At 47.3% G+C, this 26,806-nt stretch overlaps 1 protein-coding gene and 1 long non-coding RNA gene across 2 annotated transcripts in view; one reads left to right on the top strand and one right to left on the bottom strand.

Annotated features, from left to right (window-relative positions):
- The first annotated feature begins 3,030 nt into the window (after positions 1-3,030).
- Positions 3,031-26,806, top strand: part of HSD17B12 (hydroxysteroid 17-beta dehydrogenase 12) — an 85,270-nt gene continuing 61,494 nt past the window's right edge. The window contains exon 1 of the mRNA XM_071744995.1: positions 3,031-3,505. Within this exon, the coding sequence (XP_071601096.1) occupies positions 3,046-3,505 (460 nt within the window). The 5' untranslated portion in view covers positions 3,031-3,045. The remainder of the gene's footprint in view (positions 3,506-26,806) is intronic.
- On the bottom strand, positions 16,654-19,551 carry LOC139796643 (uncharacterized). Its single transcript, XR_011726079.1, has 3 exons — positions 19,041-19,551; positions 18,659-18,805; positions 16,654-16,815 (listed from the first exon to the last, which is right to left on the bottom strand). It is a non-coding gene; the product is annotated as an uncharacterized lncRNA (long non-coding RNA).

Below are 26,806 nucleotides of genomic sequence, written 5' to 3'. Positions count from 1 at the left end.
GGAAAACTGAATTATCCCAGCAACTTGGCACTGCCTGGTAAACAAGGTCCTCTCTCTGCAGGTGGTTTGTGGGACACAAACTCAGTAAGGCCTGGGAGAATTTTTCTTGTGTGGAGACTGCAGGAGCTGCCCCCAGCAAAGCATCCTGTTCTGAAATGGGGAGCAGTAAGCACTGGGTGGGCTCTTTGGGGGGAAAAAGCAGGAAGAAAACCTGGTGAGAGTTTGATCCTCAGTGGTGTCTGTCACCCTTTACAGCTGAGTGACTGACAAGGAAAAGAGGTGAACTCAATCACCTGGAGTAGGGATGCCTCCCATTGCAGAGCAGAAGGAATCAGGGAGATGCTCCTTCCCATTAGATCCAATACAGATCTAATAAAGATAGAGATTAATTTCTATGATAAAGATTATAATAAAGATTAATTCCTAAAAACCAACTGTAAACCTATAGGTCAGGTGGTAAGACAGTGACTTGGCAGATTTTGCATTGCCAAGTGTCTGATAATTTCCTGCCTTCAATCTGCATCACTGCAGGCACTGTTACTGTTGAACCAAGTTTGTCACTGTGAATTCAGTTGTTTTCCACAAGTGGATTATGAACAGAAACCTTTGGTTTCTCTTAATTATATATATTTGAATGGAAAGCTATTGTGTGTGTTTATATATTTATATATGTACTTAATAACTATATATCTTTGAATAAAAATCTATTGTGTGTATATATGTATTTAAGGACAGGAAATGTAACAAACATTTATTTTTATTAAACTAATAAAAAATAAACTTACCAGAGCATTTTTTTGTTTTGTTTTCTGTGGTCTAAGTGGAAGCTCATGAAGTGCCACCTCCTGTACCTTGGGACACACAGCTCACTGCATCAGGGGGCTGATGCCATACAGCAGTGACTTGTTTCTAAATACCAACCCTGCACCCACATGGCACCAGGAGCTTGGTTGGGACCTCCAGGTGCCACCCTCCCAACTTAACTGCTGCATTTTCTTTCTGAAAAATGGGATTCCTGCATTGAGGAGCCTCCAAGCAGACCAAGGTTAGGGAATGTGGGATGGGAGAGGGAGAGAGAAATTGTAGGTGGCTTGTAAATCCATTCAGCTAAGAGTGAGCAGGCTACAGGAGGAGTGGGGTCTGTCAGCTGAGGCCTCCAGCGTCAAGGGGGGGTGGGGAAAGCCTCCCAGAGGAGGGAGAGATGAAGGGAACTGGGATGGATGGGATGGAAAAGAGGGATGAAAGGGGCTTCAGCCTGGCAGCAGAGGCTGGAGGTTCCTGGAAAAGCAGCTGGTGGCAAAGCTGTGTGTAGACACCAGGGAACATGAGTGTCACCAGAGGGTGGGTGAGGAGGGAAAGAGCAACCTAACCTCCTAAAGGAGGTTGGAGCCAGGGGGGGGTTGGGCTCTTTTCCCAGGCAACTCTCAGCAAGACAAGAGGGCACAAGAGGTCTCAAGTTGTGCCAGGGGAGGTTTAGGTTGGACATTAGAAAGAATTTCTTTCTGGAGAGGGTGATCAGGCATTGGAATGGGCTGCCCAGGGAAGGGGTGGATTCTCCATCCCTGGAGATATTTCAAAAGAGCCTGGATGTGGCACTCAGTGCCATGGGCTGGGAACCACGGGGGGAGTGGATCAAGGGTTGGACTTGATGAGCTCTGAGGTCCCTTCCAACCCAGCCCATTCTGTGATTCTATGAATCTAACAAAGTCCATGGAGGAGGAGGACGAGGAGGAGGCATTTAGCTGCTGTTTTGGGTTCAGCTGGGTCTGTGGGTGGTTTATCTGGGAAGGCCCAAGGAGGCTGTCCTAGGCATCAGAGTAGGATGAAGTCTGAAATGGGTGCTTTGGTAGAGCCTGGAGATGTGCAGATCAGCAGCTGGGTTGGGGATGATCTGTTTCCAAGGCAGGGAAGACAACACAGAGCTGTCCTCTCTGCTATCTGTCATGGATGTGGATCCCCAAAAAAACTTCTAGAGAAGGTTTCTAACTGCTTGCAATGAGGTGATAGTCAAATAAATCACAAAAAGACCTTTCTAGAAAAAGGATTTGCCTCTGAGGGTTGCCAAAGTCCACCTTTAAGGACAGCAGCGGCTGGACTCCTCCAGCCTTTTGGGGTGACCCAAGCTGCTGTTTGTTGATGACCCCCCTCCCTGTTTTGCTTATTGCAATTTTATTAATTAAATTAATTAACAGAAGAATATTGAGTCTCGGTCATTTATATCAATGTCCTATCAGCCCCTTGGGGCAGCATCCCTCAATCCCAGATATTCCAGTGCTTCAGCTCCCCGTGTCCTCTTCCCTCCTCCCTGCCCTCCCTTGGGGAGGGAGGAGAAAGAAACCCAGGACTGTGGGTGGGGTGCTGGTGGCTTGGCCCCGATATAAAGGTTATAGGGTGATCGTGGCCCTTATATAAGGGTTATATATAAATATATTTATGTATATAGCAGGGTGGGTGCAGGAGCTTTGTGCTCCAGCACCGCGGGAAGAGGCAGCGAGGGGGGGGGGAAGATTCTGCCGCTCGTCTCCCAACTCCAGGGATCCCATCCCCATCGCCTGGAGCTGTGGGTGCGGGGTTGGGGAAAGGGGGTGCCCGAGGATGGGGGCACCAAGGGGTCAGCTCAGGGGGGGACATCTCAAGAGGCCTCCGCTGCCCCCGGAGCTGGCCAGGGGGATCGAGGGGGGCGGGGGGGGCGGTGAGACGGGAACACGGAGCGTGGGGTATAAGGGCGGTCGCGCTCAACCCCCCGCTGCCCGGGATGCGGGGCTCTGCTCCATTGCTCCTACGACCCCCTCGGCTCGGCCCGGTTCGGTTGGGTTCGGTTCTACCCCGGAGTGTGTGTGTTGGGGGGGGGGAATGGAGCGGGGGAGGGGGGGCACCGAGGGACGTATTGGGAGAGGAGGCGGAGCCTGAGCATTTTATGAATGGGCTCATATGACGTCATGGAGGCGGGACGAGAGGCCCCCTCTCTCACCAATCCCGCGGGTCCCCTGGGCGGCGGAGCCAATGGGCGCACGGCCTCCCGCTGATTGACACCCCCGCCGGCCAATGGGGATCGGCGAGCGGTGCCGACCACGCGGGGCGCAGGCCGCAAGTAGTACGGGGGCGTGTGGCCGCTGGCTCCCTGCCCCCCGCCTTTCCGGCGCGGCGGGAGCGTGGCGGGGCCGGGCGGCCCGGGGGCGGGCGGGCCGGGCCTTGTTGCCGGGTTACCGGGTGGCTGAGCGGCCCCGCAGCCAATGGCGGAGGAGCGGGGGCGGGCGCCGTGACGGCTGCGGGTCGGCGGTGGCCGGGAGGGCTCAGTCCGGCCGCCGCCGTCGCCGCCTCCGCAGCATGGTGGCTGCCGCCGCCGCCACCGCGCTCCCGGCCGCCGGCCTCTTCTACTGGGTGGGCGCGCTGGGTGCCCTCTACGCGGCGGCGGTGGGGTCCTACCGGCTGCTGGCCGGGCTCCGCCTCTGGGTGCTGGGCAGCGGAAACGCCACCGTGGGACCGGCGCTGGGATCCTGGGCAGGTGAGTGCGCGGCCCCGACGGCCGCGACGCCCCTTCCCCCGCCCGCCCTCCGGAACCGGGCCCTCGATCCGGTGGGGAGCGGAGGGATGGAGTGGGGTGCGGGTACTGTGGCCAGAGCGGGCGGGAAAACCGGGTCGGAGTGGCCGGGTCCCCCCGGCGGGGTAGCGGTCCAGGGGGGCCCGGCGGGCGCTGCCGCCCCCACGGAGCCGGGAAAGTTGCGGGGCGGGTGGTGGCGGGAGCGGTTTTGTAGGAAACGCCGTTTGCCGGGGGGACTTGCGCGTCTCGGGTGGGTACGGCTCGTTTGAACTTTGGTCCCGGGCCGCCGGGTCGGACCGGGCCGGGGTTGGTCGCTCCGCAGAGCGGTGTTTGTCCCCGGGGAGGAGAGGCGGCGGGGAGCGGGTCCGGTCCCGGAGCCGTTTGCGGCGGTTCGGTTCGGTTCGGTTCGGTGCGGTGCGTGCGCGTCCGCCCCCTCCGTGCCCGCGGCTCCGCGCGCCGGCCTCGCACCTCATCGCTGACGTCACGCGAGCACCGTCCCCGCCACCCCCGGAGGAGCCGGTGCTGCCCCCGCCGAACCGGTACCCGCTCCGGTTCCGAGGAGGGGAGGGGACCCCGCAGCCCCGGGGGGCGGGCAGGAGCGGGAGGAGCGCGGAGAGCGAATCTGCGGGAGCGGCGGCGTCAAAGTTGTGCGGACCCCTCCCGCATTCCCTTTTCTCCCTCCCTCCCTTCCCGCAGCCCGGGACGCGGCTCCCTCCTTCCCAGAGATCTGGGGAAAAGGGCTCCAGCAGCACTGTCGTGATAGGAGGGAGAGGCTGCGGGGTTTATCCCGGTGTTCCCGAAAGGAACTGTGGAAAGAAAAGCATTGGGAAGTGGAGCAGAGGGAATCGGCAGGGGAATGCCAGGAGAACTTTTATCGGTTCTCCAGTTCCCAGCACAGGAACCCTGCTGGGGAAAGAGCGTTTCTCCCAGTTTAGTCTGGCACTGGTAAAGCACCTTCCAAGTAAGGATGAGGAATTAGGGAAAAGGTTTTTTCCTGCCAGTGTAACAGATGAGTCCAAGAGTTTTCACAGCTCTCCCTGTCCGAGTCAGCTTCCTGTGTCTGGTTGGGAACTGATAAAGTGAGCCCTAAAAGTCTCTGCATGGTTGCAAGAGCTGGGAGCTTGGGGTGATGGGTTGGAAGGCTCCAAAAGGGGCTTCCTTCCTCCAGGGGGGAAAATAGGAGGGCATGAGGTGCTCAGCCCCTGCAGCTGCTTCTGGGTGCACTCCTGTAGGTACCCCACAACAGGCTTGGGGGTTTTTAGGGTTGTAGTTCCCCCAAACCTCTTTGAGACCCAAGGCAGGACGTGAATGTGGAAACAATAGTTGGGAAATGAAATGTCTGGTGGTGGGAGACAGCAGGGAAGCAGCAGTGCTCCTGGCAGCAGGCATCATCCCAGGGGGTGCCTTGGATCCGGCGTGCAGAGGCTTGAAATCCAGCAGCAGAGCTTTGGACAAGTTACAGCTCTGCCTGCAAAGGATTAAGGGCCATGGCTGTGTTTCAGCTAGAGCAGTGGTGTGCCTGGTAAAGCTGGCAGAGGAGGTGCAAAGCCTCTTTGACCTTCTCAGGTTGGTTTTAAAAATCTTAACTAATGACCCGTAGCCCATCACCCGAGTCTTGGTGGTTACTGGAGCTTATTCTGGGTGGTTTCAAAGGTGGAAGTTTGCAGTGCTCCAGACAGACACCAGCTTATCAGCTGGAACCACAAACTGTAGGCAACAGATCTTTCATCAGTCCCCTCCTTTAACATCCTGTGAAGAAAGAGAACTGCAGATGTCCTCTGTCATTGCCTGCTGCCAGCACGGGCAGCAGCAGCAGCAGCCTGTTGTCTGCTGACAAAAAATTATTCCTTCCCTTTGCTATGATCATCATCTTCAGGGCACAGAGGAAGAGGAGCACTGGCAATACAGTTAAATTCCCAGTGATTACTGCTGCAGCATCCAAGAGGAGGGACAAATAGGCTGCTGGTGACTGCTAACTTGGACCCGGGCTGTCACTTCAGAAAGCCACGTGGCTCATCTGAGCTGTGCTGTGTCCCCTGGGTGTTAATGATGCAGGTGAGATGCTGCTTTACTGGGCCAGTAGTCTCCAGCTGAAACAGGGAGAGGTTTTCTGAGTCTGGATGAGCACTGGGGTGGTTTTGCCCTCCAGTGCCTTGTGGCACTGTCAGGAGGCTGGGAATGCTCTCTGTTTCCTCTCCTGGAAGGGAGGAAGAATGCACAGCTGCAGATGATGTTGGGTCACCTTGAGAATGAGCAAACTACCAAGTCATACTGTGGGAAGAAGTCCATTTTCTCCTCTCTTGGTCTTTTAAAAAGCAAATGGGTTTGATGTTCTTGGCAGCTGGGGTTGCTGTGACAATGCATTCTTTCTGCTGCATGATTAGAAAGCAACTTCACAAAAAAAACTAGAAAGCTCTTACAAGCCCTTTTGGAAGGGCTCCTTATTGCCTTTTAAACTCTTCTGTGGGGCTGGAATGGAGCTGCAAATCCTTTCCCTGTTTTCCTGATGGATTTTTGATTGCATATGTGCAATTGTTTCTGTCCATGCTGTAACTTGCTGGTATTTGGAAGCAGTGGATGTGAGGAGGAGGAGAAGGAGGAGGAGGAGGAGGAACTGTGTGCACTGGTACTGTACTGTGAGAAAAATAGGTTAGTTCTACTTTAAATAGCAGCTGATTTGATAGTTAATTTTTCTACAATCACACTTAAGTGTGAAGGTTTTCTGGTTTTCTGAAGCTTTTCTGTTTTTTTCTCCCTGCTGCTGGTATCTGGCTTTGTTTTGGCTGCTGTGCAGTGATGGAGGTTGGGTGAACATTGTCCTGGGGTGGGATTTCTGGGTGCATCTTCAGAGAGAATACAGTGCAAATCCCTAGGTCAGCTGCACCTTCAGTGTGCCTCATAAACTGGCAACAGAAGATGGGAATTAAAGCATCCTTGCTTGGAAAACAGTTGAGCTAACCAAACCCCAGACCCCACAGGAGCAGAGTGCCAAGTACTCCTTCCAAAGTCACCAAGAATACAGCAAAGACACAGCTGTCCCCCTGCCTTTCTCTTAGCCAGGCAGATCTGTTGGCAGCACTGGTACTTGTGATCCATAATGGAATTTCCTTAGGTTGGATGAGAGTGTCCCATGGCTGGTGGTGGCAGGCAGCCACCTCTCTCCTCTGCCATTCAGTGTCTGAAGTGGGGAACAGTCTGCTACTGTCATAGCTCCTGCTTGGAGAGTTGCTGTCTCTCCTATTTTGGGAAGCTGACTTTTTTTTTTCTGGAAAAGATGAAATTTTTTTTTTCTCTGCCTCTTGCCTTCAGTACTTTGGTGAGATGAAGTAAAAATCCTGTGATAATGAAGATGGGGAGGGACCTCAGGAGGCCTCTAGTCCAACCTGAGGAGATCAGACCAGTTCTGTATATGCAAATAATCAGCTGTGAATATTCAGAATACACCAGCACTACAAGTAAAAGTGATCTGATGCTCTAAAACTTCTAACAGCTTGGTCCTGCCAGATATTTAAGCTTTTCTTTCTTTTTTTCCTGGCTGAAAATTATAAGTATTTCAATCAGAAGTGTGTCCCCCCTTTCAAATGTGCTCTAACTGATGTGTTAAGAAGCAAGGTTTATTTTGACTGTTTAATTGGCCATAGCACACTCAAGAAAAGTCCTGTTCCCTTTCAGGCCTCACAGTGGCTTAGAAAAGCAGGATCCAGTTCTTCCCCCAGTGCCTTTGCTACAAACATGGTTGAGTAATCCCACATTTAGTGATTACAAAATGTCTGATAGTGGTGGTGCTTCCTCATGTGGTGAATCCAGCTGTACAGTTGTATTGGGGCCAACAAATATTTGTGAAGATGAGGTTGCCTCAGTTAAGCTTCTTGGAGGTTATTCACTAACGTGCAAAAATACCCAAATGTGGGCAGTTTGCTCAGGGTTTCTTAAAAAGAGAATCTGTGAGAGGTCATTAATCAGGATGGTGTTCTCAGCTAACTGTCTCTAACTTGGGATAATTTGGTTCTAGACAAAAGATCCTTATTCAGTCTTAATTCTTTTCCTGTGTAAATGGTTAACAATTCTTTCAGCAGCAGCAAAGCTGGATGAACACTCTCTGCCTGGTTTTGTTGCCTTTTTAAACTTAATTATTTATTTACTTAATATATTTGACTAGGCATAGTCCATCATCTCCAAACAGCAATTTGTATATATCAGGGCTGCTAAGGGAGGCATAAAAATGTGTGTAACTGGATCCAGGAGCAGTGGAATAGATACTCAACAGTATCTTTACAGTCAGGTCTTTTAAAAACTAAGAATATGCAGGCTGATTCCCAAACTGGAAGTTGGGGAACTAACAAACTCTAAATCAGACCTTAGCAGTGGTCTTATTAGATTAATAAGATGTGATGCTCATGTGAAGAGGAGGTAACAACCTGGATTTTGTGCTTTTTAATGGTTTGAGTTAGATTGCAGCAATAAGGTTATGCACAGTATTTTGTAAAAGCAGACCCTGATCCTTACCAAGTTCTTGGGACAGTCTTAATGAAATCAGTCAGATGCTAAATGACTTTAATGACAATTTAAGAACCCCCATACAAGGGACATTCCCTTCAGTGATGATCAGGTGGTAATTGGATCAATTTGAGCAGCTTTCACAAGCAATGTCATTTTCCAAGCTCCTTAGCATCGAGTGAAACAGTTTTTTACCCAAAGGCTTTTTTTGTTTGTTTGGGTTTTTTTGTTTTTTTGTTTTTTTGTTTTTTTTTGTTTTCTACAAAGGAATTTCCATCCCTGTTGCAATCTTGGCTTTGCAGGTGTTGGGCAATGTGCAGTGGTACCTTCAAACAGCCAGCCCAGTGCAACTGGGTGCTGCAGGTACACTTAGTGGGGAAACCAGGGAAGGTTCAGCCTTTCTCAACATGGGATGTGAGAGAAGAGTCCTCCCACAGCTCCCTGGTTCTCCTGCCCCTCATCTGTGGAGCTTTGCTCTTTAGCAGAATCACTTATTCAGGGATTTATCATTTCCAGCACTTCCAGGCCATGGTGAAGTTTTTCTGGTCTTGTTTTCAGTTCTGGGCTTTACAGAGTCACTTAACACCCCCAGTATTAAATAGAACATGGCATCATCAACCCGAAGAGGCATTAAGAGTTTGGGAAAATGTTCCAGCCTGCTTATAAATCTTGATTGTGACAGCTCAAGTCAAACTCGGAGCATGTATTGTTTTCTTGCATCTGGTTCAAGTGTCTTAATCCTGTCTGCACTTCCCAGAAGTGCTGTGCTCTGCTGGGGATGGCTTTTTCTTTTCCCCTGTAACATTTCCCAGTATCCATCCTACATTTTCTCTAGTTAAACAAACAAACAAACAAACAAACTCTTCCTGATAGCTTGTAGATTTCTGTCTCCCTCCAGCCTGCTCTTTGTTGGACTAAAGAAATGTTGCTGTTCCACAGCAGCCCAGGAGAGGTGGGATCTCTGACCCTGTTCCTGGCACTGCACTCCAGTGGGGCTGCAACTCCTTTTGAGTCCTTGCAGCTCATAGAAATTCTCTATTTTTTTATTTAGGCTGCCACTGTAAACATTTCCTAGAATCACTCTTGCTCTCTCAACAATACAGAGGAGTGAGCCCTACTCTGCTTACCACAATTTTGCTGTCTTTCTCTGCCTGATCACTTCTTTTAAGTGCTTTCTTTTGCATATTCTGCTATATTTATATAAATATGTATTTGTATATATAAAGCACCTATCACCATATTGATAAACAGTCTTTGGAACCACTCTGACAGCAGAGTCAGCCTGTAAGTACCTCAGCACTTCTGTTTCCAACCAATTTAAAAAAAAAAAAAAATTAAAACCCACAAGACTTTGCTGCCAGCCTGCTTGGCTGGTGTTTAATGCTGCATATTCACCTCCTGTTGAAAATGTGTGCTGAGCAGGACTGCTCAAGGCTGCTTCTTGTTCTCTCTGGTCAGAAGGGGACAGGGAGGGGATATCCTTAGAGCCCCATCTCCAGTCCTGCTGGATCCCTGCTGCTCTTTAGGTTTGTGTGAGAACCTCTTGGCACTGAATGTGGCACCACCAAGCTCAGCATCAACCAGCTCATCATCTCCAGCTTCAGCTTGATTCAGTGGGAGCACTTCCATTCTCCTGCTTGGTGGGGTTTTTGTTTTGTGGGTTTTGGGTTTTTTGTTTTGTGGGTTTTGGGTTTTTTGTTTTGTGGGTTTTGGGTTTTTTGTTTTGTGGGTTTTGGGTTTTTTGTTTTGTGGGTTTTGGGTTTTTTGTTTTGTGGGTTTTGGCTTTTTTGTTTTGTGGGTTTTGGCTTTGTTTGTTTTTTTGGTTTTTTTTTAATTTTTTTGAGATCCTTTTAACTTTTCAAGTGAAATTTGTCTTTGCAGAAGTGTTCAGTATCAGTTCTCAGAGCTATTGGCACTGGGAAAATCGAGTCAGAATATCCACAGGCTTTTCCATGTTTAGCTGCAGGAACAGAGATATGTGGGAAGGAGGGTTGTGATGCTGTAATGTGGTTTCTCCAGCTCCAAAAAAGAAACCTCACAGAGCTAATGCTGAGTGGAGGACAGATGCTGTTTGCATTAAGGTGAAGGGAATACCTATCTTGGAAAACAGCCTGAAAAGGAAATGCTTAAAAATTTATTAGCCTGAGGGGTGAATATGTTATTTTAAGCTTGCTCCTCCTCCTCTCATCCCTCTGTGGATTTTAAATTAGGAATACTTGTTCTGGAAACCAGTTACTTAAAATTAGGGAATGCATGCAAGGATGTAATCCACAATATTATCTTGCTTCAGTTTCTTTATGTAACGTTTTTTAATTTTTTTTTTCCAAGTGTAATTCCCTCCCCTTTGGGCAGGTGATGTGTGAAGGTCCTGGAGCAGGAGCAGTGAGCACAGGAGTTTTTCCAGCAAAGAAGTTCAGCTGGAACTGTGCCAGGTGGATAAATTCATTCTTGCCTAAGGAACCACTGAGGTCCCAAGGGTAGAAGGGCAGATCTGAGACTGGGGATAACTACAGGAGTTTATCCTCTGGGAATTTTTTTGACAATGTAAGTGGCCATCTCACACCCAAAAAAGTCTTGTTTTTTCTCAAACCTCACAGTGGCTTAGAAAAGCAGCATCTTGTTCTTCCCTCAGTGCCTTTGCTACAAACATGGTTGAGTAATCCCACATTTAGTGATTACAAAATGTCTGATAGTGGTGGTGCAGAGTTGGTGGGTGGGTGAAACACACTTCTGCTCTTGGTTTAAGGAATATTTTAATTTCTAATCCACAGGGTTGGAATGACCATCATGCTACAGAAAGGGGGATAATAGGAAAAATCTTTCCCAATGATTCAGAATGCAAAATGTGATTATTTAGGCTTGTATATGAACACAAACGTGGGATGAGCAGCATAGCTACTGGATAAAATCTCTCATGTTGGGCTTGCATGGTTTAATCACTTGCTTAATTAGATTTGAGGTTGCTGCCTGTAACTTCAGATGACTTCTCTTGCTCAGTTATTGATGGGCTTCAGGAAACTTAGGTTCCTAGAGTAAAGCACAGCACTTTTCAGATGGAGTACATCAATAGATGGGAATGCTAGAATTAGGACTAGTTGACTTCCTTCCCCTATAGTACATTTAACTGCACAAAAGCATTGTACATTATTTTTTTACTTATGATCATTTAACCTTAATGTAGTATTTTTTTTTCCAAATTTGTGGAACTTCTGAGAATCCTGGACTTGAAATCTAAAAGAGTGCACCATCACCCACTGGGGGAGTCATTAGCAGAGCTGAAATCCTGCTCTAAAGTATAAACTTCTCCAGCTAACCCTGGAAAAGAGCTAAATGCAAAATTTCCTACAGAGCTTTTAATTTACTCCCCTGCTCTCAGCAACAGATGGTGACACCTAAAATCCTGGGGTTTTGTTGTAGGTTTGCCTGTGCAGCAGCTCTTTAATGGAGGTGAGATGTCCAGAAGCTGAGACTCAGGGAAAATGGTGTCTGTCCCTTTGGTCTTTTTTCTGTACTTTCCCCATTTTTGTCACCTTCCCTGCTTCTTCCCTTCCTCAGGGTTCTTGTGTTTCTCTCATGACCAAGTTGCTTGTCCCAAAGCTGTGTGGCTCAGGTTGAGGAATTCTCCATATCTGCACTGCTTACTGACTGTACAGGATTTGGGTTTGGTTGCTTGGGTTTTTTCTTGTTTTTTCTCCCACCTTCCTATTTTCCCTTCCTAAATAATCGTGAGCCATGGTGTTGTAGGAGGGTTTATTACATCAGTCATGGTGGTGACTTGAGGCACAGCTGCTCTTCCACTTCTTGAGCAGCTCTGTACTTACTGGACAAGGAGGAGCAGGGATGGATGAGGAGCTCAGCTCTAGGGATGTTAATCACAAAGATTTTCCAGGGGATTTTAATATGTTAGAAAACTATCACTGAAGAGAGTATCACTGTAATGGGAGAAGGAGAGTGGGAGGTTTGGGTTGAGCTTAGTGGGGCAAGGTTTTTTTGTTGTTACAAGGAAGAAACTGTTGTGCAGAGAATCAAGTGCCTCATCTCCTCCCAAAGCCTCCAGCTCCTACTTTTAGTTGCAGAGGTTTGCAGGGATGTCCCAAGTGTGGGTGTAGGTATGGAAAGCAGAAGGCAGAGAAATCAGTGTGGCTCTGCTGAGCCAACACTTGTGTGCTGCTCTTCTCTGTGCTTTGCTTCACCACTGGATCCTTGTTCCAGCAAGTCCCAGTTTCACCCTCCTCATCTGTATCCAACAAATCTTTTCCTCCAAAGCCCTTCCCTTGTCTCTCTTCTGAAGCCTGAGGCTGACCTGGCTCCCATGGGATTGGTGTCCTGACAGCAAAGGCATTTGATCTATAGATTTATTACTCACCAATTATTTTCACAAATATTTTTTTTTTTGTTCTTGAGGAGGTGTGTGTCTGCCCAGCGTGCTTGGTGCCACAGGGGCTTTCTGTCTCCAACGTGTGACTGAGTAGAGGGGATTCAGCACAAATCTCTTATCAGGATGGAGAAGCAGCAACCAGGAGAAAGGTGGAGCAGGAGAGTATCTGCTGGAAGAAGCTGTTGCCCTCTCCATAGGGGATTAGAATTAGGGTATCTTGGTTTTTGTGCCTGCCACACACATCAGATTAGTAGTCCTAGTGCTCTGTTCTTCCTGTGGGGATGTTTTTTTAGGCCCAGATGAGTTGTATTTGGCTATATCAAAAATTAATTCTCACAGCTGAAATCCTGATGTTCTACAATGTTTGAAAATGTGAGAAGAGGTGGGGAATCTGTTCATCTGGTAGTAATTTTGTCTAAACGTGGCTTACAAAGAGAGAGGTGGATTTTTCAAGCTGCCAGCCATGCAGAATTGGGGTAGGATCTCATCTCAGCTGGGTTCCTTACTTCTGTGCTGGTGCTGGCTGGGGTTGAATCAAAGTGTAGAAGTTCTGATATGAAACATTGCTTTGCCAGCATATGAAAACAATACATTTGTTCAGAGAAATGTTAGGGTGACATACCAGCACAGATTAGCTTGGTTCAGTCACTGTTGGTAAGCTTTGGATTGAAACCCTCCCTTTTATAAACATGGAATTTGTATCCTTGCAGCTTTTGGGTTGGCTTTTTTTTTTTTTTTTTTTTCTCTCAAACCAAACTTTCAGCACAAATTTGTTACAGAGGAAGTAGATCTGAGTAAGAATACATTTTATAAGTGCATGTTGTGTTCAAATAGTCTTTTCTGTAGAAGTTGATTTATATTTTCACGTTTAAAGGCTTGCTTTTTGGGGAATTAGTAGTATGGTGTGCATCTAAGCAAGGGATACTGATCATAACTTTTAATCCTCAGTCCTCTCCTTCATATAGTCTTACTAGCTGTGGATTTACTGTAGTCTGAATTTTTGCCTTTATTCCTAAAGTTTGGAGCAGTAATGTAGGTGGGGTGTTTGTTTTGGTTTTTTTTTTCCCCTTTGTTGTTTTGGTTTGTTTGTTTTTCTTGGTTTTGTTTGGCTTATCTTTTTCTCCTTTCTTCTCCTTTCTTCTCCTTTCTTCTCCTTTCTTCTCCTTTCTTCTCCTTTCTTCTCCTTTCTTCTCCTTTCTTCTCCTTTCTTCTCCTTTCTTCTCCTTTCTTCTCCTTTCTTCTCCTTTCTTCTCCTTTCTTCTCCTTTCTTCTCCTTTCTTCTCCTTTCTTCTCCTTTCTTCTCCTTTCTTCTCCTTTCTTCTCCTTTCTTCTCCTTTCTTCTCCTTTCTTCTCCTTTCTTCTCCTTTCTTCTCCTTTCTTCTCCTTTCTTCTCCTTTCTTCTCCTTTCTTCTCCTTTCTTCTCCTTTCTTCTCCTTTCTTCTCCTTTCTTCTCCTTTCTTCTCCTTTCTTCTCCTTTCTTCTCCTTTCTTCTCCTTTCTTCTCCTTTCTTCTCCTTTCTTCTCCTTTCTTCTCCTTTCTTCTCCTTTCTTCTCCTTTCTTCTCCTTTCTTCTCCTTTCTTCTCCTCCAGCCTTCTAAATCAGCAAGTCCTCAAGCAGCTGGGATAAGATAATTGCAAGGATGAGATGTCAAAAAGCAAATAGAAGAAGAGAGATGGAGCAGGAGGTTCATAACCAGAGGGGTGTCCCAGTGCCAGACCATTGGTGACATCCTGTGCCATGGAGGGTCTGGAGGAGAGCAAGGAGGCTGTGAAGGGACCAGGGGGAAAGTGTAATGGGGAGGTGCCCCCAGTTCTTAGCAGGAAAGAGAGCTGTTTGGGCTGTTAAAATATTCCTTCAGAGATGCTCAGCCCCCTGGATGCCAGCAGTGATGTGCTCTGCTGCCCAGCAGTGGGAAGGGATCAGATAGTGACAGGCTATGAAGGAGCAGCCTTTGCACAGCCTCTGATGCCCACAGCCAGCTGAGTGGTGCTGCTGCTCTGCTCCTGCAGAAAAAGATGATTTCCTCAGAGCTACCCAAGCTCTTGGCCCCCCACAAGACTGGGGGAAGAGTGGCCCAGGAGGTACCTGGGAGCACTGGTGGAGACCTGGAGACAGAGCCAGCTGTGTGCCCAGGTGGCCTGGAGGAGCCAAATCCCTCCTGGCTCCTCTGGGGAATGGTGTGGCCAGCAGGAGCAGGGATGCAATTCTCCCCTTTTTCCTCTGCACTGCTGCATCCTCCCTTCCAGCCTCGTGTCCAGCTCTGCTCCTCACCTCGAGAAGGACATGGAGGGGCTGGAGCAGGTCCAGAGGAGAGCAAGGAGGCTGTGAAGGGAGCAGGGGGAAAGAAAGGGATGGGGAGAGGCTGAGGGAGCTGGGGGTGTGGAGAGGAGGCTCAGGGGGGAGCTTCTCACTCTCTACAGCTCCCTGAAGGGAGGTTGGGGTCAGGCAAGGAGTGAGAGGAGCAGAGGCCATGGGCTGAGGCTGCCCCACGGGAGGTTTAGGTTGGACATCAGGAAGCACTTCCTCAGGGAGAGGGGGATCAGGCACTGGGATGCAGTGCCCAGGGCAGTGCTGGAGTCCCCATCCCTGGAGGGGTGCAAGGAAAGGCTGAGGGGGCACTGAGTGCCACGGGATGGTGATCATCCCAGAGGGATTTTCCAGCCCCCTCCTGTCAGCCCTACACACACACACAGAGCTGCCGCCGGTTGCCCCTTTCCCCTCCAGGAAGGGGCCCAGGGAAATGGCGGCTCAGCGCTGACCGAGTCCCCGCCGCTCCGCCGCCGCCGCAGCAGCGCCCCCTGCCGGCAGCCGCTGCACCCCGGTGCCGGGTCCGGTGCTCCCGGGAGTGGCTCCGGCGGGCGGCGGGGGAAGCCCGGATCGCTCCCGAGGGATCCGCTCCCCAGGGAAAGCCGCCTCCGACAAGGGTTAACGCCGCCTCACCTCGGGCGGGAGGAGGAGGAGTGGTGGTGGCGGTGCCGTCACTGCGGCGAGTTCCGCGCCCGTTACCTAACCGGTGACATAACGCTCCCTCCGCTCCCGCTTACGAAACGCCCGGGGCCAGCGCTGGGGCAGGTTCGCAGACCCTGCCGGGAGGTGCCGAGCCTCCTTTTAGTCCGGTCGGGGTGCTATTGCCTTCCCCCGCCCGGGTTCCCGTTCCTCCCGGGGTGCGGGATGCGGGATGCCCTCGGGCCCGCCCCGTCCGTCAGCCAAGCGGCGGCGGGGTTCTCCTCTTCCCCCCTTCGCCTCTTTTCCCCTCTCCTCTTGGCCCCTTGTCCGTCTCCCCCATCCTCGTCTCCCCCATCCTCGTCTCCCCCATCCTCGTCTCCCCCATCCTCGTCTCCCCCATCCTCGTCTCCCCCATCCTCGTCTCCCCCATCCTCGTCTCCCCCATCCTCGTCTCCCCCATCCTCGTCTCCCCCATCCTCGTCTCCCCCATCCTCCTCCCTTGTGACCCCGCAGCGGGAGGCAGCCAAGCACCTCCCGCTCTCTCCTCATCCCGCACCGTGCCTGGACGGGAGGGAGCGGGGTCGGAGGGGGTGTGTGTGGGGGGGTGTGGGTGGGACATGCGGTGGCCCGAGGGGACAGCGGCTGTGCCACGTGCGGCCACCGAAAGGAAACGCAGCCCTGGCCGTGCCCCGGCTTCCTCCGCGCATCATCGACTCAATGGAAGCTGAAATATTCAGGGATGCTGGATGCGAGCGAGCTCCCTTTCCATAGGGAAGTCCGGGGAGTTTTCCACACCGCGAGTTTGCGATGGCTCGGAGCGAAATCTAGAAGGCATCAGCAGCTGTTGCTTTATTTAGCGATGGGAAGGGGAAAGGCGGTGTTCGCCCGAGCTTTTCTTTCAGTCTTTTTTTTTTTTTTTTTTTTTAAATGCAAACGATTGTAAAACGGTGCCGATGCGAATCAAAGAGCCGAGGGTTTTCTAAAGAGCCGGAACGGAGGAGTCTCCCTAAAGCTTGGTGGGGATTTCTGGAGGGCATTTCTCCTGGGGCAGCTGTAACCTTCCAGATTGATTAACTCGGCCGTATTAACATCATTCACGCTTCCTCCCCCCTCCCGGTGGATAGGAAGATTCAATTAAAACTAATGTAATTAAGAGTGTGCGATGGGAAGGACCTCATAATTACCAAATATTCTCCTTTTAGTGATGTGTGTACATATATATATATATATACACATATCTATATCTATATATATATGTGTTTTAGGGCCAAAAAAATGCAGAGTAGTCTTCAGATCCGATCTGTTTCTTTCACTGCATCGTTGCCTTTCAGCTCCAAGCGACCCTCATTTTATGAATGGTAGTTTTTGCTCAATTGAAGAGCTTGGTCTGTTCTCTGCTTTTTCTCGAAGTCTGTGGGCTAGAGGGTGCTGCTGAGCACCTGAAGTCGTCTCCCTGACCATGCGGGAGAAGAAAAAGACTTTTTCGAAAGGTGTGGTTTGAGTTTGTTTAAGCTTCAGCTCCAGAACCGCAGTGCACAAAAGCAAAATAATCAGATGGCTGCCTGGGCATCAGTTTCCAGTGCATAGGCTGGAATGTAAACCTCAGACATTAAACAAAATATTTCAGAGTACCTCACACTTGTTGTACAGGGTATCTTTTGAAGATAATACCTGTGGACTTTATTTTTTTTTTTTTCAGGTATTTGAATAGGTTGCACCTCATCTTAAATAGGGAGCTTCCCAAAGACTAGAGATTTAAATTCTTTTTGTGCTACTTCTCTACATTTTTAGGTGTTGCCGTTGTAACATCTCAGCAGCAGACTTGCCAACTACATCAGCTTTTATCTGGGCTTGTCTTTGCATCTTTTTAACAGCACGTTATCTACTAAATATACTAAAAATACTAAAAACTCCTAAAGCCATCTTAGCTTCCCATGCATTGTCAGAGATAATTTCCAGTGCAACTGAGAGGACTCTGCTTTTAGCAGAAATAATGGTCTTGTTTAAATGTTATAAAAGGTTTAGAATTGTTCCTAGCATAGCATAAACATGCTCACCCCCAGCTTGTAGATCTTGGAGTGTACACGGTCATGCTTGAACCTGGAAGAGGGGACACCCTGAGGGGTATTTTCTCCCCAGAAGTGCTACTTTAGCAGTTAGTTCAAGCCAGATTGTACAGATATTTAATTTGAAACCAGTGAGGAAGGGTCCTATTTGGTGTTGGTTTGTGTCTTGGGCAGAATCAGCTTAAAGGGTCTAGTTCACCTCTCTTTTGTGCTTGGGAACTGAAGATTTGGGTGACCTGAAATCTTTGATCTTTCCATTTGAAGGAAACTAGAAGCATAACCTTTTACTGAGAGATCCCCTAACATCTCTAAACAAGATGATAACTGCTTCTCACTGTGTGTACTACCTAAAAAAGCTATCTTGGCTAATTGGTATTCCAAACTCTTCAATTTTATTACCTAATTTAAGTAACCTCCAGTGGTTATTCAGCCCCCATTTACCCTGGACAAGCTGCACACAGGTGTAATGAGGCTGTAACAGATGAACCTGATCCTATTTAAGTTGTCAGTGTCCTGCAGCCCTATAGTTCTGCAGCCTCAGGTGAGGAGGGGTGGGATGGGTGGGTGGGAGCAGCTCTTGCAGGCTCTCAGGACATCACTGCATGTTTCTAACCTCTGTGTTTTAACCCCTCTTGGCTCGCTGCTGGGCTCTCCCTTCATCCCTGGAAACCCAGTAGGAACTGGCTGTGGGAACTGGCCCAGTCTCCTGCTTTGTCACTGCTCCTGTGGCACGGGGCTGAGGCAGATGCATGGCTGTGCCCTTGCTTCCTGCTGTGTGTATGTTAAAAGCCTGCTTTTGATATAGTTTTTATCCTCCTGCTACCTTCACAAGGCCTTGTAAAGTCCTAGCTCTGATGCTCCCCATCCTAATGTTTCGGGGCTGCAGGTGGGGAAGTGTCTGTGAGCAGGTTCCATGGTTTGGGTGTGAGGCTGTTGCCACTTCAGCTGTTCTGCAGAATCCTTATTTTCATACCTCTTGTGTCCCTAGAGCAAACGCTGACTTCTCAGTGTACAGCTTGTTTTAATGTTGCTCCTAGCCAAAATGAATAAAATATCACTGGGTGTCTTCCTGCCTCAATTTCTGTTCTACTTCTGAGCAGTCAGGATCTCTAAGAGAGTTTAATTCCCTGTTCTGTACATTGCTTCTGAATGAAATCTCTCCAAGTCTTGCTGCTTTGCAGCTGGATTCCTTTTTTTCCCCAGACAGCCTGAGGATGTTACAAATCCTACCTGTGTTGGAAGGGGAGGAAGTAAACCCGTAGTGTGGGTGGTGGGGAGGAAGAACTTCAGAGCTCCCAACAAATACTAAACAGCTCTCAAGCTTTTCTCCTCCTGCCTCCTGTGGTCCATGGCATGATGGTACCTCCTGGGGAAGATCTTGGGGATGTTCTGAAACAAAACAAATGCTTTTGCTCTGCTCAGATCCTTCCTTACACCTGCTCCGAGGTGTAAAACTTGAGTTAGTGCCACCCTGGCTGTGCAAAGGAAGATGTGAGTTGCTTTTTGTTTTCTGGCTGCTTAAGAAAAAATTAAAAGTCGAAGACCGTGGTGTAATCAGGGTGTGAATGTAGAGTTTGAAGAGGTCAGGGAGCAAAGGTTTGGAAATAAAAACCTGAGAAAACTCCTAGGCAGATGTGAGTTGTTGCACATCCATGACCCAGGCTGAGGAGTTCCTCCTGAGCCCTAAATGCTGGCTGTGGCTGATAAGCAGATGGTCTGAAATAGGAGGGAAGAACATGTGTTAACCAAAGGAATAGAACTCAGCATGACAGCAGATGAGCCTCGTGGATTTATTAATATATTTTGTCCATATGGGATTATTAATATGTTGTCTCCATGGCCACACATTCAAAACAGCAAGTATATTTATACATACCTATATATATATTTATGTCCCTTACCCATCTGCCTTCCTCATAGGCCCCTGGAGATCAGAAGTCACCTTAAAGTAGTTTTTTGGGTAGTTCTGATTTAAGGAATACCTCTGCTATTTTGGGGGGAGGTGGAATTTGAATTTAGAAGTGGTGAGTGGAAAGCTTAACACTAAGCTTGAATCTGTTACATGGAGGTCCACATGGCAAAACCTGAAGGAGCCACATATCCAAAGGACTGAAAAAATCCCTGTTGTATTTTAAAAATAATTGAAAAACCCCACCCTCTAGTCAGTATCTTTGGATCTCTTCTCAGTTTTGGAATTTTTAGCTGTTGAAACAGTCACTTATCCAGAAATGTGACTTTAATAGTTGCCAGTTACACACAACTTGTTAAAAAGATCTCCAAGAAAGGAAATTCTTCTTTGGAAGAAATTAGGGGTTTGAAAAGCCCACGAAGAGAAATTCAGCAGGGAAACCAAGCTGGTTCTTATTCCAAGAGAGAGCCAAGAGGTCAGAAAATGCCTGTGCAGTGTTGTGTAACTTTCTTGTCGTCTACAGTGCAGGGCAGGTGTATTTGCTGATGGGTGTCAATATGCACTTCTCACGTGTAAAAAAAAAAAAAAAAAAAAAAAATCTGAATTTTGGAAGAGAAGCCCTTTCAAAGGGGTGACTTCTGTGGGTAATGTGCTAGGACAGTGGGAAGGTGACAGTGCAGGGTTATGAGGTATCTTGTGGCATGTTTTAGTAGGGCTCTGAAAGGTTCTGGGAGAGCCCTTGCAGCTATTGCATCACTTGCCAAAAATAGCATCTTTACTGCATAAGGCAGCCTGTCTGCAGTGTGGATAGGCTTGAGAAATTAGTGCTGCTTGTGAATGATGTTCAGTCATTTTAGCTTCTGTTAAGCAGCTTTTTAGTTGAAATTTTCAGGCAGAATGATGTAGGGGGTTTTATTTTCTGTCCGTAAGGGTGGGGTGAGCTTGAAAAGAGCCCTGTCCACAGCTCTGGCTGCAGCACGGTTCTAAAAATACATTTTTAAGCTTACTGAAATTACAGTTTAAAGACATTGATAAATATGTTCTTATTGTAATTGTCTGGGGAAGAAAAAAAAAAAAGCTTTGTGCAGCATGAGGTAGTCTGCTATTCTCATCAATCACTTATAATTTGAGTGATTTTTTTTTTTTTTAAAGTTGCAATTATATAATGAAGCAAACTATAAAGCTAATCTAAATTCTTCTTTAAAAACCCCACAAACCCCAAATCCCTTCCCTTGAAAATATGTTCAGCAGTGGATTTTTTTTTTTTATGCCCTTCTCTTATTCTGAAATCTTAGTCGAGCTGTACCAGGGAGGGAGAGTGTTTGTATTCCAGTGGTGTTGCTGAACCAGACAGGTCTGCAGCACAGCGTTTTATTTTTAGACTCTAGGTTGCCATTTTTATCCTGTAAAAAATATTCATCAGCGTCTGGGTGACAGACCATCAGTTTTTATACATGTGCCAGACCACGTTTTTTCCACCTCTCCTTCTCCTTTTATGCCCTGCTGTATACATTTTATTTCTGGGGGGGGGAATAGGAAAAAGGGGGAATGGAGGATTCGGATTTTAATTCATGCTTTTTTAATTTATTTTTTTTTCCCAATTCACAGATTTTTAGCATCACATGGTTCATTCATCTCCTCTCCTGGGCTGCTGACGCAGCTCTGCTTATTGTCTGCAGTGGGGGAACTGTTCTGGTGCCTGGAGCTGAAGGTGCCAAAGGGTTTTGCTGCTGGACTGGTTGCCTCAGCTGCCCTCTGTGTGTGTGTGTGTCCCCCAGAACACCCTGACGTGGCAGTGCTGCCTAGAAATACTTTCATGTATGGTTTGGGGGAGAAAAGGACTTCCTGGAGAAGCTACTGAAGATCTTTTTTATTTTATTTTTTTTTCTCCCCAATAGATTTATAGAGGCCAGCTAACTTCTGCAAATAGAATGGGCTCAGGATGTTGAGGTGGGGCTGATCCATGAGGAGTTTGAGGATGCTGAGGCTGAAGCTCTCTGCATTCGTCTGGAACATCAGTTCCTCTCCATGCTGGGGGTGCCTCATGTCCCAGTTGCTTTTTAGGGTTCTGAGCTTCTGAACCTCCCTCCTGCAGTTATTTGTGGGCAGCCTGAGCCTTCCTTAAGGGTTTATTCCTGGAGTCCTTGGAGTGTCATCTTAGGCTGGCAGGGAACTTGCCATGGACCTGATGTCACCAGAGCAATTGGTGCTGCTGCTGGTCCCTTCCTTTTCCCTCTGAGCCCAAAAAATGGGATTTTGGTGTAGCAGTCATATGGCCTTGATTTTTGAGTGACTCCTCTCTACTTTTGCTGGTCCTGGGGAAAAGTTTGTTGCTTGTGAGAGGTGTAACCCTGGAGCTGGGTTAGTGCTTGGCCCCAGGGGAAGCTGCCCAGGAGTCTGGGTCACATCAGGGGTTGGCTGCATCTTTAGGTTTTACCCAAATGCTGGGTGATGGAGCATCTCAAGTGCTCAGAGAGGACTGAAAAACAGGTGAAAATGGTGCAGATATTCTTCTCAGGACTCAAAAGTCTGAGTCAACCCTGGCTTGATTACTTTTGATTTATTTATCAATTTAAAAACTTTTGAAGCCCTAGGAATACCCAGGATGGTTGGTTGGGGCAGGGCCAAACTGACAGCTAATGTTGGATGGTCACAAAGCTCAGAGCACTAAAATTATTAGGGTGGTTGCTTGCTGATACTTTTTGGGTTGGAAGTGCAGGTTCAGTGTGCTTGGACCCATGTAGATCCTGCTTTAAGTGGAAAAAATGAGTTGGATTTTGACCATATTTGAAGTGTGGGTCAAGGCCTTCCTAAGGGGAGGGTTCTCAGGTGGGATTGTCAACTTTCTGTGTATGGGATTGTCACTTACTGAGCATGTGGTGTGACTTCACTAGTGACCTCCCTAGTTACACACAATTAGTGTGTATAATTATAAAGTAGCTTATCAAAGTTCCACCTTCTCTGTTGTGTTTCTGTAACGTAACACTCTGCCTTTCTCAGGGTTAAAATTCATTTAATTTTTTTGTCCTATGCAGACAAGTGGCTGCCCTGCTTTAAACCTTTTTTCCTTTTTTCTTTTTTTTTTTTCCTTTTTCCTTTTTTTCCTTCCTTTTTTCTTTTTTTTTTCCTTTTTTTTCCTTTTCCTTTTTTTTTCCTTTTTCCTTTTTTTTTCCTTTTTCCTTTTTTTTCCTTTTTCCTTTTTTTTCCTTTTTCCTTTTTTTCCTTTTTTCTTTTTTTCCTTTTTTCTTTTTTCCTCCCTTTTTTCTTTTTTTTCCTTTTTTTCCTTTTTTCTTTTTTCCTTTTTTTTTCCTTTTTTCTTTTTTCCTTTTTTCTTTTTTCCTTTTTTCTTTTTTCCTTTTTTCTTTTTTCCTTTTTTCTTTTTTCCTTTTTTCTTTTTTCCTTTTTTCTTTTTTCCTTATTTCTTTTTTCCTTTTTTCCTTTTTTCTTTTTTATCCTTTTTTCCCTTTTTCCTTTTTTTCCCTTTCCCCGTTTTTTCCCCTTTTTTTTCCTTTTTCCTTTTTTTTTCCTTTTTCCTTTTTTTTTCCTTTTTCCTTTTTTTTCCTTTTTCCTTTTTTTCCTTTTTCCTTTTTTTTCCTTTTTCCTTTTCTTCCTTTTTCCTTTTTTCCTTTTTCCTTTTTTTTCCTTTTTTCTTTTTTTCCTTTTTTCTTTTTTCCTCCCTTTTTTCTTTTTTTTCCTTTTTATCCTCTTTCTTTTTTCCTTTTTTCTTTTTTTCCTTTTTTCTTTTTTCCTTTTCTCTTTCCTTTTTCCTTTTTTTTCCCCTTTTTCCTTTTTTTCCCCTTTTTCCTTTTTTTCCCCTTTTTCCTTTTTTTCCCCTTTTTCCTTTTTTTTCCCCCTTTTCCTTTTTTTTCCCCTTTTTCCTTTTTTTCCCCTTTTTCCTTTTTTTCCCCTTTTTCCTTTTTTTCCCCTTTTTCCTTTTTTTCCCCTTTTTCCTTTTTTTTCCCCTTTTTCCTTTATTTCCCCTTTTTTTCTTTTTTTTTCTTTTTTTGTTTCCACTGTACTCACTTGAATGCCTTACTGTACCATTGCTTTCTGTCACTGTGGGGAGGAGGTCAGTGCGTGCAGCCAGGTTGCCTGAGTTGTGTTGCTGGCTGCCTCAGACTGGGAGTTCAGAATCCATTTGTTATTCAGCCACTGGGCCCTGGCCACCTTTCCCCTGTTGCTCACAGTCATCAGCTTCTCAACTCTTGAGCAAAGTTGCTCTCAAGTGTGTGTCCTGCCATCTGGAGCTGCCCTGGCAGCAGGCAAGATCTGGCACTGTTATGGCTTTAATACTCTGGATCTGTAAATTCTTAGTGGTGTGATGCTGGGAGCCTTTTCAGTAGTTAGGGTGGCTGCCAAAGTCATAAATTATCCCCTTTTTTCCATGGTGGTCACTAGGAACGGTGCTGAGCAGGGTTTGTGGTGAGGTCAGTCTCTGAGGAGTGTCATTAGTAATTTGGTTTTTATCCTGGTAAAGTTCCTGCTTTTGTTTGGTCCAAAAAGAAAAAAAAAAAAAAGAAAAAAGGAAAAAAAAGAAAAAAGGGGAAAAAAGAAAAAAGGGGGAAAAAAGACAAAAGGGGGAAAAAAAGAAAAAAGGGAAAAAAAGGAAGAAAAGAAAAAAAGGGGGAAAAAGAAAAAAGGAAAAAAGAAAAAAGGAAAAAAAGAAAGGGAAAAAAGAAAAAAGGGAAAAAAGGAGGAAAAAAGGAAAAAAAAGAAAAAAGGGAAAAAAGGAGAGGAAAAAACAACAAACAGCTAAAATTAAGTCACCTGTTTGGGGATATGAGTTTAAAAGGGTTTTGCTTGCTCTTCATAAGCTGATGTAGTGTAACCACCAGAAAAACTCAGGTTGCCATTGTGAAGAAAATATAAATTGGCCCCAGCCAAGACTGGAAAGGCTCCCAGGTATCTTCTGATTGATATTCACAGGTAGAGTTTCTTAGGGTCATCATAGAAATTATTTTCTTTTGCCTCTTAGGTCTGGAGCATTATTCTTGTCTAAACTGATCACACTTTTTAAAAGTTAGGCATAGTTTCCCTTTGACTAAAACAAGTTCTAGCTCTGTATTTTATTCCAATCTCTGCTTTTTTCTATGTTCATTATTATTCTGTCACTTTGTAGAGCTCTGACTTGAAATAAATGTGCCCATATCTTGCCAAGACCACTTGCTACCCTCTTCTGTTTGCAGGTGGTGGTTTTTTTGCTTATTTTGATCCCATGGTGCTGACTTGAATTTATTTTTTCTGCTTTAAACCGTGAAAAGGAAAAAAAGAAAAAATCTCAAATTTCTTCTAGTGATTTATGTAGAGCCTTTTTCCAGCTTTCCAGGCTGCTCTGTTCCTCCTCACAACAGCAGCTTCTCCGTGTATGTTTCCAGTGGCGCACGTGGTGCCATTCCCAAGCTTTCTGATCCTCAGAATGTTCCTCTTGGATTAAGCCTCTCCTAGAAATTACCAGAAATGACCAGAAATGGTAATTTAAATGACCTCCCTGGATGTGCTTGCCCAGCCTGGTGGTGCTGGCAGCATCTGTCACCTATTTTGTCCCAGTGACAAACAAAAGTGAGTTTGGTTTTGCTGAGCATTAATATTGGGCACCAAGTTCTGGTGCTGTCTTGTGGAGCACAAGGCTGCAGATGCTTTGCACGTGCTGAACTTAAAAACTTGAGCAGATGATCTCAAAAACTCCCTTGCTAGTGCTAAAATTATGTTCAGGGCACTCTTGGCTTCACCTGATGCTTTTTGGATCATAGAATCATAGAATCATAGAATCATAGAATAGGCTGGGTTGGAAGGGACCTCAGAATCATCGAGTCCAACCCTTGAACAACTTCCGCCACAGTCACCAGACCATGGCACTGAGTGCCATATCGAGTCGCTTTTTAAATATCTCCAGGGACAAGGAGTCCACCACCTCCCCAGGCAGCCCATTCCAATGTCTGATCACCCTTTCCATGAAAAAATTCTTTCTAATATCCAATCTGAACTTCCCCCGGCACAATTTAAGACCATGCCCTCTTGTCTTACTGAGAGTTGCCTGGGAAAAGAGACCAACCCCTGCCTGGCTCCATCCTCCTTTCAGGGAGTTGTAGAGAGTGATGAGGTCTCCCCTGAGCCTCCTCTTCTCCAGGCTGAACAGCCCCAGCTCCCTCAGCCCTTCCTCACAGGACTTGTGCTGGATCCCTTCACAGCCTCCTTGCTCTTCTCTGGACCTGCTCCAGCACCTCAATCTCCTTCCTGAGCTGAGGGGCCCAGAACTGGACACAGGACTCAAGCTGTGGCCTCCCCAGGGCTGAGCACAGGGGCAGAATCCCTTCCCTGGACCTGCTGGCCACGCTGTTCCTGAGCCAGCCCAGGATGCCATTGGCCTTCTTGGCCACCTGGGCACACTGCTGGCTCATGTTCATCTTCCTGTCAATCCAGACTCCCAGGTCCCTTTCTGCCACTCTGTGCCCAGCCTGGAGCTCCCCATGGGGTTGTTGTGGCCAAAGTGCAGGACCCAGCATTTGGCCTTGTTGAACCTCATCCCGTTGGGATCAGCCCATCTCTCCAGTCTGTCCAGGTCCCTCTGCAGAATCCTCCTGCCTTCCAGCTGATCAACACTTCTCCCCAGCTTGGTGTCATCAGCAAACTTGCTGATGATGGACTCAATCCCCTCATCCAAGTCATCAATGAAGATATTGAACAGGACTGGGCCCAGCACTGATCCCTGGGGGACACCACTAGTGACCGGCCGCCAACTGGATGCAGCCCCATTCAGCACCACTCTCTGGGCCCGGCCCTCCAGCCAGTTCCTAACCCAGTGCAGAGTACGCTTGTCCAAGCTGTGGGCTGACAGCTTTCTCAGGAGGATGCTGTGGGAGACGGTGTCAAAGGCCTTGCTGAAGTCCAGATAGACCACATCCACAGCCTTCCCCTCATCCACCAGACGGGTCACCTGATCATAAAAGGAGATCAGGTTGGTCAGACAGGACCTGCCCTTTCTAAACCCATGCTGGCTGGGTCTGATCCCTTGTCCATCCTGCAGGTGCTGCGTGATTGCCCCCAGGATGATCTGCTCCATAACCCTGCCAGGCACTGAGGTCAGGCTGACGGGCCTGTAGTTTCCCGGGTCTTCCTTCCGGCCCTTCTTGTGGATTGGCGTGACATTGGCCAACTTCCAGTCATCTGGGATGTCCCCAGTGAGCCAGGACTTCTGGTAGATGATAGAGAGAGGCTTGGCGAGCTCTTCTGCCAGCTCTCTCATCACCCTTGGATGGAGTTCATCTGGTCCCATAGACTTGTGGGGATCCAAGCAGCCCAGTAGATCACTGACAGTTTCCTTCTGGATTGCAGGGGGGGTGTTTAGATTCTTGTCTCCTATAGGCTCCAGAAGCCAGCTGTCCTCAGGATAGCCCATTTTACTGTTAAAAACTGAGGCAAAGAAGGTGTTAAATACCTCAGCCTTTTCCTCATCTTTGAGAATTACATTC

This window comes from Heliangelus exortis, chromosome 5 (assembly GCF_036169615.1).
Source record: "Heliangelus exortis chromosome 5, bHelExo1.hap1, whole genome shotgun sequence".
In the NCBI taxonomy this organism is placed as follows: domain Eukaryota; kingdom Metazoa; phylum Chordata; class Aves; order Apodiformes; family Trochilidae; genus Heliangelus; species Heliangelus exortis.
Note: the sequence above shows the minus strand (reverse complement) of the source record. Positions and strands in the feature narration are given on the sequence as shown.